The 21,330-nt window shown below is 45.4% G+C and overlaps 2 protein-coding genes across 3 annotated transcripts in view; one reads left to right on the plus strand and one right to left on the minus strand.

The window, feature by feature from the left end:
* The window catches only part of ELSPBP1 (epididymal sperm binding protein 1), a 29,919-nt gene extending 19,125 nt beyond the window's left edge, over nt 1-10,794 (plus strand). The window contains exons 3-8 of one of the 2 annotated variants that reach the window (XM_011969942.1): nt 2,474-2,611; nt 3,946-4,092; nt 6,289-6,447; nt 8,885-9,049; nt 9,213-9,217; nt 10,599-10,785. In XM_011969942.1, the coding sequence (XP_011825332.1) occupies nt 2,474-2,611; nt 3,946-4,092; nt 6,289-6,447; nt 8,885-9,042 (602 nt within the window). In that variant the 3' untranslated portion in view covers nt 9,043-9,049; nt 9,213-9,217; nt 10,599-10,785. Of the gene's footprint in view, nt 1-2,473; nt 2,612-3,945; nt 4,093-6,288; nt 6,448-8,884; nt 9,050-9,212; nt 9,218-10,598 lie in introns of both variants that reach the window. The other variant, XM_011969933.1, reaches the window with a different exon arrangement.
* Nucleotides 10,795-14,541: 3,747 nt separating this feature from the next.
* CABP5 (calcium binding protein 5) overlaps nt 14,542-21,330 on the minus strand; it is a 25,546-nt gene continuing 18,757 nt past the window's right edge. The window contains 2 exon segments of the mRNA XM_011969953.1: nt 14,542-15,175; nt 16,708-16,947. Coding sequence (XP_011825343.1) covers nt 15,150-15,175; nt 16,708-16,947 — 266 coding nt within the window. The 3' untranslated portion in view covers nt 14,542-15,149.

Here is a 21,330-nt window from a genome sequence, read left to right on the forward strand (position 1 = left end):
CGGGTTTTCACGTGATGAGGAATCTGGGATAGAATAGCATTTCTTTCTTTTAAAAAATTTACACATCAAACTTCTGCAGAACACCATTTTTGTTTTGGTTTTTTGTTTTGTTTTGTTTTCAGTCAGGATCTCACTCTGTCACCAGGCTGGAGTACAGAGATGCAATCACGGTTCACTGTGGCTTCAACCTCTCAGGCACAAAGGGTCTTTCTCCCTCAGCCTCCCAAGTAGCTGGGATTACAGGGCACACTACCATGCCTGTCTAATACTGTTTGTTTTTTGTAGAGATGGGGTTTCACTTTGTTGCCCAGGCTGGTCTTGAACTCGTGGCTAGAAGTGATCCACCCACCTCTGCCTCTCAAAGTGCTGGGATTACAGCCATGGGTCATCGTGCCTGGCCAAGAACAGCATTTCTTGATATATTTCAGGGACCATTAGTCTCTAGTGCTATTGAATTGTGAAAAAAAAAAAAAAAAAAAAAAGAAGGACAACTCAATATACTGTATACATCAATTCTCATTTTCATATTAACTTTTCTGATGAGTCCTTCATTAAAGAAACCTGTTTAACTTTGTCTTACGTGGCATTTTCCAAACTTATTTTATTCTTTCTGTTGTTTCTTGATCAAGTAACTATTCTAGGTTCTGTGGGTATACTGCACAAAAAAAACCAAAGTTCCTGTACTCATCGAGAAGAATAAGGACATTGAAAGTTGTCCCCTCAATATTTGCCACATCTGGGTGCCACCAGTACTATTATTTACTCAACATTTTTCTTTAAATTTGCTCACTTATCTTCACTTTAAAAAAATTCATTTTAAGAGTTTGGTTAACATCAGTATTATAATATAAAAAAGCACTACCACTTTCCATAAATAGGAAATATGACCAAAAATAAATACTGTACTATGAAAACAAAATCTCATTATTAAATTCTGCTAGGCTATTGTCCGAACAAAGCTTTAAGCCTGAGTCCTGCCCTCTCTCTCTCTCTCTTTTGTTCTTGTTAAAATGAGAGATTATTAAATATTAGAGATGCGGTAGAGAAATACTAGTATTAAATTGAAGCTTTCTCTTTTGCGTAAGCAGAAGGACTAAAAGGACCACTGGAAAATGATTTTTTTTCCAGTTTATATTTCAAAATTATTTAATGTGTGCCCCTACATAACCTAATGTGGTCTTGTGATCCACCAAAAGTTATTTTGTGTAACGTTATTGGCCTCCGATTTTATGCTCTGAGCAACAGTAGTCTCAGGGAACAACATACCTTGGTTGTCTGGGTTGTGTATGAAACTCTTCCCCGGTGCTCCTGGTTCCATCATGAATTGGATACTCCCTGATATGTCATTAGGAAGTTGGATGCTAAGCCTAGGTATATAGCCTTCAGGCCCCCATGAGAACTGTCTCAGTCTGTTTGGGTTGCCACAACAAAATACCACAGGCCAGGCATGGTGGCTCACGCCTGTAATCCCAGTACTGTGGGAGGCCAAGGTGGGAGGATCACCTGAGGTTAGTCTCTACTGCTATTGAATTGTGAAAAAAAAGAAGGACAACTCAATATACTGTATACATCAATTCTCATTTTCATATTAATTTTTCTGATGAGTCTTTCATTAAAGAAATCTGTTTAACTTTGTTTCACGTGGCATTTTCCAAACTTATTTTATTCTTTCTGTTGTTTCTTGAGCAAGTAACTATTCTAGGTTCTGTGGATACACTGCACAAAAAACAAAGTTCCTGTACTCATCGAGAAGAATAAGGACATCGAAAGTTGTCCCCTCAATATTTGCCACATCTGGGTGCCACGAGTACTATTCGAGACCAGCCTGGCCAACATGGCGAAACCTCATGTCTACTAAAAATACAAAAATTAGTCAGGTGTGGTGGCGGGCACCTGTAATCCCAGTTACTCTAGAGGCTGAGGTAGGAGAATCGCTTGAACCCAGGAGATGGAGGTTGCAGTGAGCTGAGACCAGACCACTGCACTCCAGCCTGGGTGACAGAGTGAGACTCCATCTCAAAAAATAAAAAATAAAATAAAAAAAGTAAATAAAACAAAATTTAAAAAGTACCATTGACTGAGTAGCTTATAACCAATATAAATTTCTATCTCCCAGTTCTGGAGGCTGAGAAGTCCAAGGGCAAGGCACCAGCAGTTTCAGCTGCTGATGAGGGCCTGCTTCCTGGTTCACAGATGGTGACTTCTTGCTGTATCCTCACATCGTAGAAGGGGCTAGCTACCTCTCTGGGTTCTCTTGTAAGGGTTCTTATCCCAATCACGAAGGCTCTGCCCGTACGACCTAATCACCTTCCAAACGCCCCTTGTACCATGACCGTGGGGGTTAGGATTTTAACATATGAATTTGGCAGGGGGACACGGACATTCACATCAAAGCAAGAGCCAAACCAAGACTCATCCTTTGCTAATTCATTGTGATTCTTCCCTACTCCCGTTTTCTCCTTCTGCCCTTCAGGGATGCACGAGGAATGTGTCTTTCCTTTCACCTACAAGGGATCTGTTTACTTCACTTGCACCAAAATTCATAGCTTATCCCCTTGGTGTGCCACCCGAGCGGTGTACAATGGCCAATGGAAGTACTGCCAGAGTGAAGGTGAGCGGTATCATGTTGTCCCTGCCAGTGGCCTTTGACTAGGGTGGATCACAAAAGAGAATGTGTGACTGTCTATGACATGATCACATTTTTGCAGACAAATTATAATACGTATGCATGCATAGAAAAAGCTCTGGGATGCCAGACGCTGAATGCTAATAATGGGTAATAATGTTAATAATGATAGTGTTAAAAATGGTGCTCTCTGGATGAGGGTCTTGTGATATTGTAAGACTAGTTGACCCAATAGAACCATCCCATCTTTATGTCTTTCTTAATTTTCTAAATTAATAAGGAAAAAAGAAACAAAGTGTAAGAAAAGGGATTTGAGGCTGGGCGAGGTGGCTCATGCCTGTAATCCCATCAAAACTTAACTACTAATAGCCTACTGTTGATGAGACAGCTTACCAGTAACATAAACTGTCAATTAACACAGATGTTGTATGTCTTATGTATTATATACCATATTCTCATAATAAACTAGAGAAAATAAAATGTTATTAAGAAAATTGTAAAAAGGAGGAAATACATTTGCTCTCCATTAAGTGGGAATGGATCAGCATAAAGGCCATTAGCATCATCTTCACGTTGAGTAGGAGGAGGAAGAGGAAGGGTTGGTCTCACCATCTCGGGATGACAGAGGCAGAAATGATGGAGGAGGTGGAAGGGGAGGCAGGAGAGGCAGACACATTCAACAGAACTTTTTTTGAAAAACACCCACGCCCGCTGGGTGCAGTGTCTCACACCTGTAATCCCAGCAATTTGGGAGGCCAAGGTGGGTGGATCACCTGAGGTCAGGAGTTCGAGAGCAGCCTGGCCAACATGGCAACACTCCATCTCTATTAAAAATTAGGAAAAAATAGCTGGGTGTGGGTGGCAGGCACCTGTAATCCCAGCTACTCAGGAGGCTGAGGCAGGAGAATTGCTGGAACCCGAGAGGCAGAGGTTGCAGTGAGCCAAGATCTCGCCATTGCACTCTAGCCTGGGCAACAGAGTGAGACTCTCTCAAAGAAAGAAAGAAAGAAAGAAAGAAAGAGAGAGAGAGAGAGAGAGAGAGAGAGAAGGAAGGAAGGAAGGAAGGAAGGAAGGAAGGAAGGAAGGAAGGAAGGAAGGAAGGAAAAAGAAACTCACGTATAAGTGGACCCAAGTTCAAACTCGTGTTGTTCAAGAATCAGATGAATAGGGCATAGGAAAATGCTTGACAAAATAATGCATAAAGTCTCTTCTGAACCTGGTGTCTGTCCTGTCCTGTGATGGTTGATTGATGATTAAATGACTCTGTCCTGTGAATGATTAGAGGAAGTCGAGCCACTCACGTACTCTGTTCCTAACAGATTACCCACGCTGTATCTTCCCTTTCATCTATCGAGGAAAGGCCTATAACAGCTGCATCTCCCAGGGCAGCTTCTTAGGCAGTCTGTGGTGCTCGGTCACCTCCGTCTTCGATGAGAAACAGCAGTGGAAATTCTGTGAAACGAATGGTGAGCCCCTGTAGCAGGGATGTGTGGTGGGAGGGAGAGTGGACAGCAAGGATCATCTTGAGGGGAGGCCGGGCAAGGTAGAGACCAAAGCAGCAAGGGGGAAGTACTTACAGGAGCTAAGTATCTGCTCAGAGAGTTCACTATGACAACTGCAGACAGGGGTATCCCAAGGTCATTTGCCCAGTCCCCAATCCAGCATGAAAAGACCCGTGTCCTGAGAACTGAAACAATGAGCTGAAGTCCTGATATTGGCTTCTAGTATTTCTGTTTCTAGAACTGACAATAGTGAGATTCACCCATTGACAGATCCAACCTGCCCTTTCTTTCTTTTCCTTCTTTCTTTTCTTTTCTTTCTTTCTTTTCTTCTTTCTTTCTCTTTCTTCCCCTCTTCCTTCCTTCCTTCCTTCCTTCCTTCTTTCTCTTTCTTTCTTTCTTTCTTTCTTTCTTTCTTTCTTTCTTTCTTTCTTTCTTTTCTTTCTTTTCTTTCTTTCTTTTTTCTTTCTCTTTCTTCCTCTTCTCTCTCTCTCTCTCCCTCCCCGCCTTTCTTCCTTCCTTCTTTGTTCTTTTTCAGGGTCTTGCTCTGTCACTCAGGCTGGAGTGCACTGGTGTGATCGCGGGTCACTGCAATCTCTGCCTCCCAAGTTCAAATGATTCTCCTGCCTCAGTCTCCTGAGTTGCTGAGACTGCAGGTGCCTGCCACCACACCCAGCTAATTTTTGTATTTTTACTAGGGACAGGGTTTCGTCATGTTGGTCAGGCTGGTCTTGAACTCCTGGTTTCAGGTGGCCCACCCGCCTCGGCCTCCCAAAATGCTAGGATTACAGGCATGAGCCACCATGCAGGGCCCCGACCTGCATTTCAATGCAGCCTAGCATCTTATTAAGTCTACACACAATCCCAGGTGAATAGTGACCAAAATTCATTCAATGCCCTCTATGTACTACACTGATCTAACAGATTTGTATACAATATCCTGAATCTTTCTATAGCAGCTCTATGAGCTGCTATTCTCCACCACCCATTCAATAAATTGTCCCAGTAAAATTGAGCACTTCCCAGGGTCACAGTCATAGGCTATATTAGAATTAGAGCTTGAGTTCTAGTCCATACGGTTCCAAAGCGCACGCTCTCTCCTTAAGTACTGTTGCTTCCACAGAGACAAAAATCCATGAAGGCACTTATTCCTAGGCATGCTTATTCTTGCATAAAAATCTTAATTCTGTTCTTCCCTTAGCACTCAACAAATCTTAATTCTCTCTAAACCTTAATTTTATTCTAGTCCTAATCATCCACCATTTGCGTTCTTTACTATAAACCAACACTAACCTTAAATCTCACTATAGCAGGCCGGGTGTGGTGGCTCACGCCTGTAATCCCAGCACTGTGGGAGGCCGAGGCAGGTGAATCACCTGAGGTCAGGAGTTCAAGACCCGCCTGGCCAACATGGCGAAACCCCTTCTCTAATAAAAGTACAAAAATTAGCGAAGCATGGGTGGCACATGCCTGTAATCTCCAGGCAGGAGAATCTCTTGAACCCAGGACACGGAGGTTGCAGTGAGCCGAGATCGTACCACTGCACTCCAGCCTGGGTGACAGAGCGAAACTCCGTCTAAAAAAATAAAAAATAACGTCTCGAAGTGGGGAGGGAAAACTCAGCATATTGATGGGGTCTTGGGGTCTTGTCTAAGGTGGGTCTCTCAGTGGGGGATGTGATTTGGATTGTGTAAGGATCATGATGTAATAGCAAGGTGGTCACAGCAAGGTGAAATGACCAAAGACGGGGTTTCAAAGAGTCTGGAAGAGTAAACAGTGTTTTGACACAGTCTACTGAAAAAGTTGAACGGTCTGATATTTATGTAAATAGCTTTTCTAGAGGCTTCTGGAATGAATAATAAGGCTATTTGCAAGATAAGAATCTTCTGGGACAAGAATTTCCTAGCTTAATAGGGTCAAGGTGATGGCGACCGCAGAACCGTGAAGTCACGTTAATGGAGACAGTAAGCCGTATGCGAGTTGATAATTTTGGCTCTCACTTATCCATAATATCCAGATAATAACGTCATCCAGATGTTGCTTGGAGAATCCAATGCTACGTTGCCTTTCATGGGATAAAGCGTGGGACAGTTTTTGTGTCATAAATGGAAGCTCTTCTCAGCTCCTCTTCTTGACCTGTAACCTTTCCATAATCATTTTCAGAGTATGGGGGAAATTCTCTCAGCAAGCCCTGCATCTTCCCCTCCATCTACAGAAATAATGTGGTCTCCGATTGCCTGGAGGATGAAAGCAACAAGCTCTGGTGCCCGACCACAGAGAACATGGATAAGGATGGAAAGTGGAGTTTCTGTGCCGACACCAGTAATCTGGGGATGGGAGTTGGGTGGGTGTGGGTAGATTCTTTCATTCATCTGCTCAACAAACACCTACTGAAACCGCATTGTGAGCCACGCACTGAGTTGGGCACTGAGGATCTGGTGTTGAATCAGGCAGACAGAGTTCTGGCCTCGTGAATAACGTCAATGGTGTGATATGCCACAGGCTTTAAAATCCAAGAAAAAGGTGCCAAAATGAAATGCTCGAAATGTTAAACACCTAACCGTGATGCAAATACAGAATAAACACATGCTAAGGCTTTTAAAAACCCTAGCGTGAGCCAAGCATGGTGGCTCACGTTGTAATCCCAGAATATTGGGAGGCTGAGATGGCAGGATCACTTGAGGCCAGGAGTTCAAGACCAGCCTGGTCACATAGTGAGACGCTGTCTCTACAAACAAAACAAAACAAAACAAAAAACGCAACAAAAATAAATAAATAAATAGCCAAGTGTGGTAGCATGTGCCTGTAGTCCCAGGTACTTAAGGAGGCTGAGGCGGGAGGATCACTTGAGCCTGGGAGGTTGAGGCTGCAGTGAGCTATGACCATACCTCTGCACTCCAGCCTGGGTGACAGAGTGAGACCTTGCCTCTAAAATAAATAAATAAGCAAACAAACAGTGAAATCACCCGACAAAAGGCTCACACATTTGGAAAACGTACTAGACTGCCGAAGTGCACCTGTTCACAGTAGGAGAGCTGAAATGAACCGGAAGAGCATCCCCTTGTTCCCCTTGGCTGAGAACACGTGTGTCGGGAGACTCAGACTTCCCCTCTCTGTGTGTGTCCACAAATGGCCGCAGAAGCGTCACGAGTGTCGATTTCGTGAGTCATAAAGTTTAGCAAGTAGACGCATTTGCACCTGTGGAATCGTGAAAGATGAGGACACTGGGATTGGTCCTCTGAGACAAATCCTCTATCCGCCAGGTCCTCCTGGTAACCAACGTTCTCCTTCTCCCTCCTTCCTCTAGGGCCCTCTGTGCTTCCACTCTGCCCTTCTTCCCTATTCCAGTGCCCTGCCCTATCTTCCAGCCTTTCTCAAGTCCTACACTCTGATAGCTTCTGAGCGAAGAAAATACCCAAGGCCCAGTGGAAAGGAAAGGGAAGTCCTTGGGCAAAGAGGAACTATAAGGAGTTATAGCTCTGCACCACTCCAGGCAAGGGGTCAGGCGAATAGCTGTGGGTGGGGATGTGTGTTGTTCCAACAACTTGGGAATTTCCTAAATAAAATACATTATTTTTCAGCTGGTCATGGGAGATGTGACAGCAAAAATTGAGACCCATTTACCCTCTGTTGCCTCAAGCTGCTATGGATAGAGGCGTCCAGTTCGTATTATTTATGGGGTCATCTTTCGTGAGGACATCATTTATATCCCCATCTTTCACGGATTCCACAGGTGCAAATGTGCCTACTCGCTAAACTTTGTCACTCACGAAATCGATACTCGTGACGCTTCTGCAGTCATCTGTGGACACACACAGAGTGAGGAAGTTTGAGTTTGAGTCTCCCAACACGCATGTTCTCACCCGAGGGCAGTAAGGGCGTGTTCTTTCGGCTCGTTTCAGCTCTTGTAACTGTGAACACAAATTCTTCTTTTGCTTAGGTTTGGGTCAGCATTCTGAGCAGTGCCCAGGCAACACCTTCCTGTGCAGGGTTTACCCAGATTTTAGATTTTAGTTTTTTTTTTTAATTATTTTTACTTTTTTTATTTTGTTTTATTTTATTTTATTTTTGAGACGGAGTCTCACTCTGTCGCCAGGCTGGAGTGCAATGGTGCAATCTCGGCTCACTGCAGCCTCTGCCTCCCGGGTTCAAGCGATTCTTCTGCCTCAGGCTCCCGAGTAGCTTCGATTACAGGCGCCCGCCACCACACCCAGCTATTTTTTTTGTATTTCTTTTCTTTTAGTAGAGATGGGGTTTCTCCATGTTGGCCAGGCTGTTCTCAAATGCTTGACCTCAAGTCATCTGCCCACCTTGGCCTCCCAGAGTGTTGGAATTACAGGCTTGAGCCACCACAGCCAGCCGCTTTTTATATTTTAAAGACAGGGTCTCCATCTGTCACCTAGGCTGTAGTGCAGTGGTGCAGTTGTGGCTCAATGCAGCCTCAACCTCCCAGGCTTGAGTAATCCTCACACCTCAACCTCCTGAGTAGCCGGGACTACAGGCACACACACCTCCATGCCCAACTTATTTTTTAAGAAACTTTTTGTAGAGATGGGGTTTCACTATGTTGCCCAGGCTGGTCTTGAACTCCTGGCTTCACATGATCCTCCAGGCTCAGTCTCCCAACATGCTGGGATTAAAGGCACGAACCATCACACTCAGTCACAGTTTGAAATCTAGGGTGGGTCTGAAGCCCACGCCTCTGTGACAGTGTGAAGCCTGGGGAGTAACCTTTGTCTTATCCCCTTCTGCTTCCTAGGAATTTCCGCATTGGTCCCTGGCTTTCCTTGCCACTTTCCATTCAACTATAAAAACAAGAATTATTTTAACTGCACTAACAAAGGATCCAAGGAGAATCTTGTGTGGTGTGCAACTTCTTACAACTATGACCAGGACCACACCTGGGTGTACTGCTGATGCTGAGGTGAGAGCAGGGACCAACAGTGGTCATTTCACGGATGCAGAGGTGAGACAGGTGCACACCTGGTACATTTCTGATGTGAAGGCGATATCTGCTTTTTCCAGCATGTCTGATTAGTGTCGCTGATGTGAAGGCGAGATCTGGATTTTCCAGCATATCTAATTAGCTGAGGTTCCCAGCAATGCGTGCTCTGTTGCCAAAGATAAGGTGGGGTTGGGGAAGACTGGAACAACTCCCCAGATTAGAAGGATGAAAGAAATTAGGATTTCTCCCACAAGCAGGAGAGCAGAGGGGAGACTGGCACTTTTTCAGACCCAGAAAGGTATTATTCCAAGTTTCAAGTCTGCGAGGCTTTGGCTGTGGACAATTAGGAAAGTGGAACTTCTCAAAATGGAGTGTGGTAGGAAAAAAACAATCCAGAAAAGGGGATAACTGACCAGCCGTGGTGACTCACACCTGTAATCCTAATGCTTTGGGAGGCCAAGGCAGGAGGATCAGTTGAGGCCAGGAGCTTGAAAACCACCCTGGGCAATGTAGCAAGACCCTATCTCTACAAAACAAAACAAAACAAAACAAAATTCGTTGGGTGTGGTAGCACACACCTGTAGTCCCAGCTACTCAGGAGGCTCACTGCAGCCTCCACCTCTTGGGTTCAAGCAATTCTCCCACCTCAGCCTCCCGAGTAGCTGGGATTACAGGTGTGCACCACCACGCCTGGTTTTTTGTTTTTTTGTTTTGTTTGTTTTTTTTTAGTAGAGATGGAGTTCCACCATGTTGGCTAGGCTGGTCTCGAACTCCAGACCTCAGGCGATCCACTCAGCCACCCAAAGTGCTGGGATTACAGGCGTGGGTCCCCGTCTTTTCTTCTCGTCTATTCCTTCTGGCTCTCCACTAAGGCCAGTGTCAGTGTTCTCCCGCCTCGAGAAATGCCCTTTAAATCTCCCTCATGGATCAACGGACCTCACTGCTCTGTGACTTCTGAAATCTAAAATAAAGAGAAGCCCTTTCATCAGATGTGTGGACCATCCCTCCTCCCTTTGGGGTGGAAAACCCCGGTGGTTCTAGCAATGTCTGTCCTTACGATGCACGTGGCTTACGGATGACACTAAATTAGTGGATCCGTCCTGAATTTTGCCTTGGCAATGAAAATCGTCTTCCCGGAAGAGAGGAGAGGGAAAGGAGGGGTTTTGGAACTCTGGGAACCGTCTTAACAGGGTAGACATTAAAAAACATCCACAGCGGCCTTCGGTCTGTGGCTAGGACTAGGAACAGTGTCCAGCCTCTGACTTCTGTCCATCACAGCAGAACTAGCTCTTTGCCGATCCCCTTCCCCTTACCATAGAGGTGAAGTCGAGGAGCTCGTTGTTCATTGGCCTTGTTCCTATGAGCCCGGCAGAGGTTGGGGGAATGACTGATTCTTCTCAGCACAGCTGCTTCCACCAGCTTCCGACTAAGTCTGGAAAAACAACACAAAGTCATTTTTAATTCACCTTCCTCTTGGAGCCAATGCCTACTTATTCATGACATTCAGATCTTTGCTTCTATTTTCAAGGAGAGGAGAAACATCTTCAGAGGAGGACCGCCATATTGAGGCTGAGCACGGATTCGTCTTTCTCATTGCTTTTTCAAACTTAAATAACCACCTTTAGAAATACCCTCTGCACTACCTGGTTCGATCAGCTGGTCCTTTGTGAAGAACGTAGAGAGAATGCGGCATAACCACCAATAAAGGAGACTTGATTTAACCCCGGGATCTGCCTTCTCTGCTTCCTAAGATGAGAGCGATGGTGAATGTGTGGGGAAGGAATGGCTGTCGAGTCTCACAGTGTGGAGAGGTCAGACTCAGGCCAGAGACCTCTAGGAGTCCTTACAGCCTGCTCTGTCTTCTGGGGGAAATCAGATTTGGGTGCGGTGTTTGTAGGTACTTACTACATTATTAATTAATTAGGAAGTAAACAGAGGGTAGAAAATTCACCGCAAGACTGCCTCAATCATTCCTCCCCCGTGCCCGTGGCAGATATCAAGAACTGATTATAGAATCTGATTCCCTCTCAGCCCAGATGGAAACTCACATTGTTGTTCTCGTACTTTCTTCTTCTTCTTTTCACTCTTCTTCTTCTCCATTTCCTTCTCCCTTCCTCTTCCCTCTCCTCCCTCTCCATCTTCTCCTCCTCCCTCTCCTTCTCCTCCTTCTTATCCTCCTCCCTCTCTTTATCTCTCTTATCCTCCTCCTCCCTCTCCTCCCTCTCCTCCTCCTGCTCCTCCTCCCTCTTCTCCTCCTCCTTCCTCTTCTCTTCCTCCCTCTTCTCCTCCTCCTTCCTCTTCTCTTCCTCCCTCTTCTCCTCCATCTCCTCCTCCCTTTTATTCTCCTTTCTCCTCCTCCTCCTTCTCTTCTCCTCCTCCCTACTCTCCTCCCTCTTCTCCTCCTCCCTCTCTTTCTTCTCCTCCTTCTTCTTTTTCTTCTCCTCCTACCTCTCCTCCTTTCTCCGCCTCCTTCTCCTCCTCCCTCTTTTCCTTCTTCTCCTCCCTCTCCTCCTCCCTCTCCTCCTTCCTCTTCTCCTCCTTGTCCTCCTCCCTCTTCTTCTCTTCCTTCATCTCCTTCTCTCTCCTCACCCCTCTTCTCCCCCTGTCCTCCTCCCTCTTCTTCTTCTCCTTCTCCCTCTCCTCCTCCCTGTCCTCCTCCCTCTTCTCCTCCCTCTCCTCCTCCCTCTTCTCCTCCCTCTCCTCCTCCCTCTTCTCCTCCCTCTCCTCCTCTTCCTTCTTCTTCTCCTCCTTCCTCTTCTCCTCCTCCTTCTCTTCCTCCCTCTCCTCCTCCTCCGCCCACCTCTGTGTCTTCCTTGTGCCGGTATTCTCTTCCCCCTTGTCTTCCTGAAGTCTCCTCCCTTCACTCATTGTCCGTGGAACTGCCCCTGTGATGGAGATGGATGTGAGCTTCCCAGATCCCCCTTCAAGAAAGGACTTGCTGCACAGCTCTGGTGAGTGCTGTCTGCAGGCAGCCTTTGGTGGTCAGCCCAGATCAGAGATGGTCTCAGCTTCAAAGTGGCCTCCATCACCCAAACGATGCCCTTCCCAGGGCAGGCCACAGCCAATAACTGACCAATGCTGAGTTTAAAGGCCTGGTTATTCCTATCCAAGTGAGATAACTCAAAAGAGCTACATCCAGAGCTCCTGTGGGTTCAGCTGAGGTTGTAGAGCCTGCACCATGGTTCAACCTCTTCCTCTGTCTAATCCCAGTTCCTTCCCTTCCTAATTGATCCCAAGGAAACTCTCTGATAAGCCTCCTGCCTGCTGTCTCTGCTCTCAGACAGAGGTGGAGCCCTGGGGAACCCAACCTGAGACAGCTCACCTTTGAGTGATGCCCATTTTCTCCGGGTGTAGTGACTCACACCTGTAACTCCAGCAGTTTAGGAGGCCAAGGCAGGAGGATCGCTTGAGGCCAGGAGTTTGAGACCAGCCTGGGCAACATAGCAACACTCCATCTCTACAAAAAATACAAAAATTAGTTGGTTGTGGTGGCTTCACACCTGTAGTTCCAGCTACTTGGGAGACCAAGGTAGGAGGATTGCCTGAGTCCAGGAGTTCGAGGCTGCAGTGAGCTGTGATTGCACCACTGCACTCCAGCCTGGGTGACAGAGCAAGACCCTGTCTGAAGAAAAAAATAGAGATGTCCTTTTTGACCACTCTAATTAAGCCCCTTCCCCAAATTATCTTTGTATCTAACCATACCAGTTTATCCTCAAAGTATCCATCCCAATCTGAGCTTCTTCTAATGGATTTTTTTTTTTCTCCCTTGGCACTGGAATGTAACCTCCAAGAAAGCAAAAGACCTTGTTGCTAGGCACATTCCAGTACCTAGAATAATCCTGGGCTTATAGCATGAAATTGTGATGTCCAATACAGTAGCCACTAGCCACAAGGATCTAGTTACATTTAACTTAAGTAATTAATAGCGTTCCTTATTAATATGGTTTGGCTGTGTCCCCACCCAAATCTCCTCTTGAATTGTAGCTCCCATAATTCCCATGCTACCTATTGATGTGGTTTGGCTATGTCCCCACTCAAATCTCATCTTGAATTGTAGCTACCATAATTCCCATGTTACCTATTGATGTGGTTTGGCTATGTTCCCACCCAAATCTCATCTTGAATTGTATGTACCATAATTCCCATGTTATCTATTGATGTGGTTTGGTTGTGTCCCCACCCAAATCTCATCTTGAATTGTAGCTCCCATAATTCTCATTTACCTATTGATGTGGTTTGGCTATGTCTGCACTCAAATCTCATCTTGAATTGTAGCTACATAATTCCCATGTTACCTATTGATGTGGTTTGGCTGTGTCCCCACCCAAATCTCATCTTGAATTGTAGCTCCCATAATTTCCACACGTTGTGGGAGAAACCCGGCAGAAGATAATTGAATCATGGGGGTGGTTTCCTTCATACTGTTCTCGTGGTAGTGATTAAGTCTCACAAGATCTGATGGTTTTATAGGGGGAAACCCTTTTCTCTTGGCTCTCATTCTATCTTGCCTGCTGCCATGTAAGACATGCCTTTCACCTTCTGCCATGATTGTGAGGCCTCCCCAGCCACATGGAACTGTGAAGCCATTAAATCTGTTTTTCTTTTTCTTTTTGTTTTTCTTAATTTATTTTGAGATGGAGTCTCGCTCTGTTGCCTAGGCTGGAGTGCAGTGGCGCGATCTTGGCTCACTGAAAGCTCTGCCTCCCAGGCTCACGCCATTCTCCTGCCTCAGCCTCCTGAGAAGCTGGGACTGCAGGCGTCCACCACCACGCCTGGCTAATTCTTTTGTATTTTTAGTAGAGATGGGGTTTCATTGTGTTAGCCAGGATGGTCTTGATCTCCCGACCTCATGATCCACCTGCCTTGGCCTCCCAGAGTGCTGGGATTACAGGCGTAAGTCACCGTGCCCGGCCTATTTTGACTTTTATTTTAACTTTGCATTGCTGGAGTGTCTTGCTTTGGGCTGAGATTAGGAGGAATCTCTCTTTTTTGTTTCATAGCACAGATTGATGTCAGGACATGAGGGATGGAACAGACTTCCCATCTCACAGAGACATCGTCTCTGGGTGGCTCAGGACAGACCAGCGTGAAGGCAGGGGGCTTCCAGGAAAGACTTTGCAACAACCTGGCTGAACTGGGGATTTGGGGGATCCTGTCATCGCTCTCTTTGCATGATGGCATTTTTTCCCGGGGATTAATTCCCCAGGGATCAGCCTGCTCTAAACCTTGATAATCCAGATTTGTGGTTTAATTCAGTCCCCTGAGTATCTTACACAAGGGAAGGGATGTGGGAGGTGGGGAGAGGGAGGGAGGGAGAGAGAGAGAGAGAGAGAGAGAGAGAAAGAGAAAGAGAGAGAGACCAGACAGTGCTTCCAGGAAATCAGGAAAAGGAAGGAGTTGACTTTGAATGCCACTTGCATGAGCCACTTCCAAGCCCAGCCCCAACAACAACTCTGTTTCCAGCTCTGTGATTGATTCGCATCCTTTTTATTTTATTTTGTATTTCTATAGATTTAGGGAGTACAAGTGCGGTTTTGTTACACCGGTATATTGTGTAGCGGTGAAGTCTGGGCTGTTCATGTAACCATCACCTGAATAATGTACAATTTGTCTCTCTCTTACCGGGAGAGAGAAACAGGGGATTTGCAACAGTTGACGCAAGCAGGGAAAGAGTAGAGACTACGTGCTGAACCTTTTGATATCCAAAGGAGAAGAGACTATTTTCACCCAAGGGGAAGCTGGGGAAGAGACTCTGGCAGGTCACAGGGACTTAGGACTACTTGAAGTGAAAAGACGTCATGAATCATTGGAATTTTTGGGGGTGGCAACTGGACCCTCCCACCCTTCCTGCTTCCATCCATAGACTCCTCCTTCTTAATCTAGTGCTGCAGATGCCCCCATCCTGGCAAAACCACCGCTCTCAGTCTCACCTCATGCATAGCTCTGCATGCCGATCCCTCTCTCCCGCCTGCCTTCCCTCTCTGCTTTAAGGGGATCTGGGGCTTTGGGGCTTTGGTTCTCCACAAGCACTTGCTCCATGTTGACCAGGTGGAGAGGGCCAGGGGCTTCCAGGACCTCCTCAGCGAGACATCATCTTCACAAACTCTGCAAAGAAAAAAAAAAAATAAAAACCAGTACGGCATCTCGTTGTAAAAGCCCCCAGTATTATTTTTTTGAGCCTTTCCTATGTGGCAGGCACAGCTGGTGATCCCTGGGAAATTACTTAATCCCTCTATGTTTCCATTTCTCCACCTATGAAATGGGAATCAGATCTCTTTGGCAACTTACTTAACCCTGTACCTCAGTTTCTCATCTATCAAGTCAGCATGTTTAATAGATTTATCTCATGAGGTTGAGATAAAATTGGCTTAGAGGCTGGGCTCGGTGGCTCACACCTATAATCCCAGAACTTTGGGAGGCTGAGATGAGCAGATCGCTTGAGCCCAGGAGTTAGAGACCAGCCTGGGCAACATAGTGAGACCCCCAACTTTACAAAAAAATTAAAAAATTAAAATAGGTAAATAAGATTTGCTCAGAACCGTGCCTGCCATCTTAGCCATCCCATGTAAACTACTGTCATTATTATTATGCTCATACTTCTGAATAATTTCAATATGTTGCAGTTTCTTCATTTCTGTCATGAAAATAATCTTTGCATGTAAATAAAACATTAAGTTTAAAAAATGGGAATCCTAGTATTGCTATTTCCTTATATGGTTTTTAAGACTGTTAATGGCATAAAGCTCATAAAAAAGATGAAGTTTCCCATAAACAGCTATTGTTGGCCGGGCATGGTGGCTCACGCCTGTAATCCCAGCACTTTGGGATGTCAGGGTGGGCGGATCACTTGAGGTCAAGAGTTCGAGACCAGCCTGGCCAACATGGTGAATCCCCATCTCTACTAAAAATACAAAAATTAGCAGGGCATGGTGGCAGGCACCTGTAATCCCGGCTACTCCAGAGGCTTGAGGCAGGAGAATTGTTTGAACCCAGGAGGTGGAGGTTGCAGTGAGCCGAGATTGTGCCACTGTACTCCAGCCTGGGCGACAGAGCGAGACTCTGTCTAAAAATAATAATAATAATAATAATAATAATAATAATAATAATAATACAATGGTACTTTGTGCATGATTTCTTTTAGTTTTCTCCAAAAGGTGTCATCATCCACCCCATTTTACAGATGGGAAAACTGACCCTTAAGAGAAAAAGTGAGTAGCATAAGGCTACATGCTGAGTCAGCGATGATCCTGAATTTGAAGCCCCTGAATCTGACCCCAGAACTCCAGCTGCTAGCCAGTCCAGTCTCTTTCCGATGGGACAAGTTCTTCCTAGGATAAAAGGTGCCCTGCAAACTAAGAAGGAATGGGCAAGGCGGAAGGGAGTCCTGAGCATGGGAAGGAAAGGGCCTTGGCTGGGGTGTTCCTCGGAGCCACCCGAAGTGAGGGACACCCAGCTCTTTGAAATGAATGGCCTGGGAGGAAAGGGACGGAACAAATGCTTCCAAAACCTGCCACCCACTTCCATTCTCCAACTTGGAGAGGAGTGAGGAGTGGCCAACTTGGAAAATCTGACAGTGAGTTGGAAGTGGATTCCTGTAGCGGCTGCCCCCGCTCCCCACCACGCCCAGTCAATGTCACCTTCAAAGTCAACGGTGCCGTCTCCATTAACATCAGCCTCCCGGACAACCTCAGAGATCTCCCGGGGAGTGAGCCTCTCTCCCAGGAGTCTCTGCATGGCCTGCTGCAGCTCCGCCAGGGTGATCTCCCCATCTCCGTTCGTGTCAAACTGAATAGAAGCAGAGGTAGATGACATCAGCAATGACGACGACAGCCACAAGGTGATGGTTTACCCGTCACTTACTGTGTGTGCGTCAGACACTGAGCTAAGAGCTTTGGGAATGTGAGCCACTAAAATGTCAGCTCCAAAGGACAGTTTTGTTTTGTTTTGTTTGTTTTGTTTTGTGTGAGACAGTCTCACTCTGTCACCCAGGCTAGAGTGCAGTGGTACAATCTCAGCTCACTGCAGCTTTCACCTCTTGGTTCAAGCGATTCTCATCCCTCAGAATCCCGAGTAGCTGGGAATACAGGCGTACGCCACCACACCTGGCTAATTTTTGTATTTTTAGTAGAGACAGGGTTTCACCATGTTGGCCAGGATGGTCTTGAACTCCTGACCTCAGTTGATCCACCTGTCTCAGCCTCCCAAAATGCTGGGATTACAGGCATGAACCACTGCGCCCGGCCAAAGCTTTTTTCTTTTTTTTTTTTAATGAGACAGGGTCTCACTATTTTGGCCAGGTTGGTCTTAAAATCTTGGCCTTAAGCAACCCTTCCTTCCACCTCATCCTGCCAAAGTGCTAGGCTTACAGTCGTGAGCCAAGGTGCCCAGCGATACATCTGAAACTTACTTTCAAAGTGATTTTTGAAATATATATTATTATTTACTATAGTTATCCTGCTGTGCAATAGATCTCAAAAGTTATTCCTCCTGTCTAACCGAAACTTTGTATCCTTTGACAAGTAACTGTCCATTCTTTTTCCCTGGCTCCCCAGTCTCTGCTCACCACCTTTCTTTTTATTTGCATGAGTTCAATTTTTTAAGATTCTGCATGTAAAATCATGTGGTATTCGTCCTTTTGTGCCTGGCTTATATTGCTTAGTATAATGCGCTTCACGTTTATTCACGTTGTTGCAAATGATAGAGTTTCCTTCCTTTTAAAAGCTGGATGTGCTGGGCGCGGTGGCTCATGCCTGTAATCCCAGCACTTTAGGAGGCCGAGACGGGTGGATCACCTGAGGTCAGGAGTTCGAGAACAGCCTGACCAACATGGAGAAACCCTGTCTTTACTAAAAACACAAAATTAGCTGGGCATGGTGGCACATGCCTGTAGTCCCAGCTACTCAGGAGGCTGAGGCAGGAGAATCGCTTGAACTCGGGAGTTGGAGGTTGCGGTGAGCCAAGATCCTGCCATTGAACTCTGGCCTGGGCAACAAGAGTGAAATTCCTTCTCAAAAAATAAGTAAATAAATAAAATAAATAAAGAGAAAGAAAAATTTAAATGACCTATGCGACTCACATTGTATTTCTTTTGGACGACGCTGCTGTAGGCTGAGGAAGCTGCAGGTTTACAAGTGCTGTAAGGCAGGAAGGTATACTTGAGGAAGAGGGAGAAGCAGGCAGTGCTTAGGGAGGCATGAGCTGGGGAGAGATGAGCATGAAATAGACAAGGTCTCAGTGTTGCAGAAGGCAGGGCCCAAGTACATAGGGGCTTGTGTGTCATGGGACGTTGTCAGGATTTGGTTCTGAGTAAGACAAGAAGCCACTGGAGAATTTTAAGCAGGGGAGTGACCAGATCTGACATATATTTTAAAAGAACGTGAGCATGAAACCCTTTTGTGTAGAGAACAGACCACACGGTAGGACCACGATGGGAGCCTGGAAACCAATTAGAGGGTCGCCATGATCATCCCAGTAGGAGATGACTGTGGCTTGAGCCAGTTAGCACCAGCAGAGCTCGAGAAGGAGAGCTGGCTCCCCAATGTTTTGGAAATTGAACATACTAGACTTTCTGGCAGGCTGGTTAAGGGTGTGCAGGGTAGAGCTTTGGAGGCAGTTCATTAATTCAACACATATGTATCCATATTGCTAAAAAATAATATGTGTCAATAGTGCCCATGGGGAAGGCACTGCTCTTGGGACTGAGCGTGGAGCAGCGAGCGAGATACTTAGAAATACTTGTCTTCTGTGCCTGGCTTATTTCACACAGCATACTGTCCTCCAGGTTCATCTGTGCTGTTTCGTGGGGCAGGATTTCTCTCTTTTATAAGGCTGAATATTGCGTTTAAATATATACCACACAGAAGGAGAAATACTGCATGATTCCACTTACATATGAGGTACTTAAAATAACCGAACTCATAGAAGAAGAGAGAGTAGAAGGATAGTTGCTGGGGGTTGGGAGGATGGGGAATTGGGGAGATACCCTACCATGGGTATAAAGTTTCAGTTATACAAGATAGGTTCTGGAGATCTGCTGTGTGACATTGTGCCTATAACTAGTAATACTGCATAATGACAGACATTGCTTTTAATGGCAAAACTACAATTACTTTTGCATCAACCTAATAACTATGGGCAAAAGACGTGAACAGCCATCTCTCTAAAGAAGACAAACGGGCAAAAGACGTGAACAGCCATCTCTCTAAAGAAGACAAACGGGCAAAAGACGTGAACAGCTATCTCTCTAAAGAAGACAAACAAATGGTAAACAGGTTCATGAAAAAAATGCTCAGCATCACTAATCATTTGGGAAATTTAAATTAAAACCACAATGAGACATCACCTCACACCTGTTAGGATGGCTATGGTCAAAAAGATGAATAATAACAAGTGTTGGTGAGGATGTGGATAAAAGGGAACCCTGGTACACTGTTGCTGGGTATGGAAATTAGCACAGCTATTACGGAAAGTGGTATGGGGGTTCCTTAGAAAATTAAACCTAGAGCTGCCATATGACCCAGCAATACCGTTTTTGGGTGTGTACCTAAGGGAATTGGAATCAGTATGTCAAAGGGATGTTTGCACTCCCCTGCACATGGCAGCACTATTCACAATAGCCAAGGTATGGAAGCAACCTATGTCCATCAAAACAGAAGAGTGGATAAAGAAAATGTGGCATAACCACACAATGGAATACTATTCAGCTTTTTTTTTTTTTTTTTGGGTGGAGTTTCACTCTTGTTGCCCAGGCTGGAGTGCAAGATAGGTTCCAGAGATCTGCTATGATCTCTATGTGGCTGCATAGAGTGGCATGATCTCGGCTCACTGCAACCTCTGCCTCCCGGGTTCAAGCAATTCTCCTGCCTCAGCCTCTGGAGTACTTGGGACTACAGACGTGCACCATCATACCCCACTAATTTTGTAATTGTAGTAGAGACGGGGTTTCTCCATGTTGGTCAGGCTGGTCTCAAACTCCTGACCTCAGATGATCCACCTGCCTCGGCCTCCCAAAGGGCTGGGATTACAGGTGTGAGCCACCACGCCTGCCCTTAAAATTTTCTAGTAGCCACATTTAAAAAAAGTTAAAAGGAACAAATGAAACTGATTTTAATGGTCTCTTTTATTTAACCTGATATATCGAAAGTGTTATCATTTCATCATGTAATCCACTTAAAAATTATTAAGTAGCTCTGTAGGTAGCATTCTTTTTATGCACACTGGATTTCATAAGGCAGTAAGTTCTAAGTTCTCAGTAGGTGCTTAGCATGCTTCATTAGGATACTTAGCATAGAAGTTTACTTAAGTATACTAGTATATTACACTAATTATATTAATCATACTAAGTCTTAATCCAGTGTTTACTTTACACTTACAGCACTTCTTAATCCAGACAATCTTTTCTTTTTGTTTTGAGATGGAGTTTCACCCTTATCACCCAGGCTGGAGTGCAATGGTGTGATCTCGGCTCACTGCAACCTCTGCCTCCCAGGTTCAAGCAATTCTCCTGCCTCAGCCTCCCAAGTAGCTGGGATTACAGGCGTCCACCCCCACACCCAGCTAATTTTTATATTTTTAGTAGAAACGGGGTTTTGCTGTGTTGGCCAGGCTGGTCTCGAACTCCTGACCTCAAGTGATCCACCTGCCTCAGCATCCCAAACTGCTGGGATTACAGGGGTGAGCCACCACGCCTGGTCCAGACAATTTTTATCAGAAATATTCAATCTGTTCCTAGGCTTCTACATAACACTAACAGTTGAAGAGGTGAATTCACATACCTAAGTCATTCTAGACAAGAGCTTTACAATAAAGTAAATAGAATGAAGTATTTGTTTTTAAATTTAAATAAACTGTATTTATTTATTTAGAGACAAGGTCTCACTCTGTCACCCAGGCTGGAGTGCAGTGGTGCAATCTTGGCTCACTGCAACTTCTGCCTCCCTGGCTCAAGTGATCCTCCTATCCCGCCCTCCCAAATAGCTGGGACTACAGGCGTGTGCCACCATGCCTGGCTAAGTTTTGTATTTTTTTTGTAGAGACGGGGTTTTGTCATGTTGCCCAGGCTGGTCTGAACTCCTAGGCTCAAGTGATCCACCGACCTCGGCCTCCCAAAGTGCTGGGATAACAGGCATGCGTAACATGTACGACCTGCAAGAATCATACTAAAATACTGGAATTTGTATTCAATTGCATGTAAATGGACATTAAATAAATAATTTAATTGAAATCCATTGGTTAAACACAATTAAAAATTTGGCCAAGCA

This window comes from Mandrillus leucophaeus, unplaced genomic scaffold, assembly GCF_000951045.1.
Source record: "Mandrillus leucophaeus isolate KB7577 unplaced genomic scaffold, Mleu.le_1.0 Scaffold120, whole genome shotgun sequence".
In the NCBI taxonomy this organism is placed as follows: Eukaryota; Metazoa; Chordata; class Mammalia; order Primates; family Cercopithecidae; genus Mandrillus; species Mandrillus leucophaeus.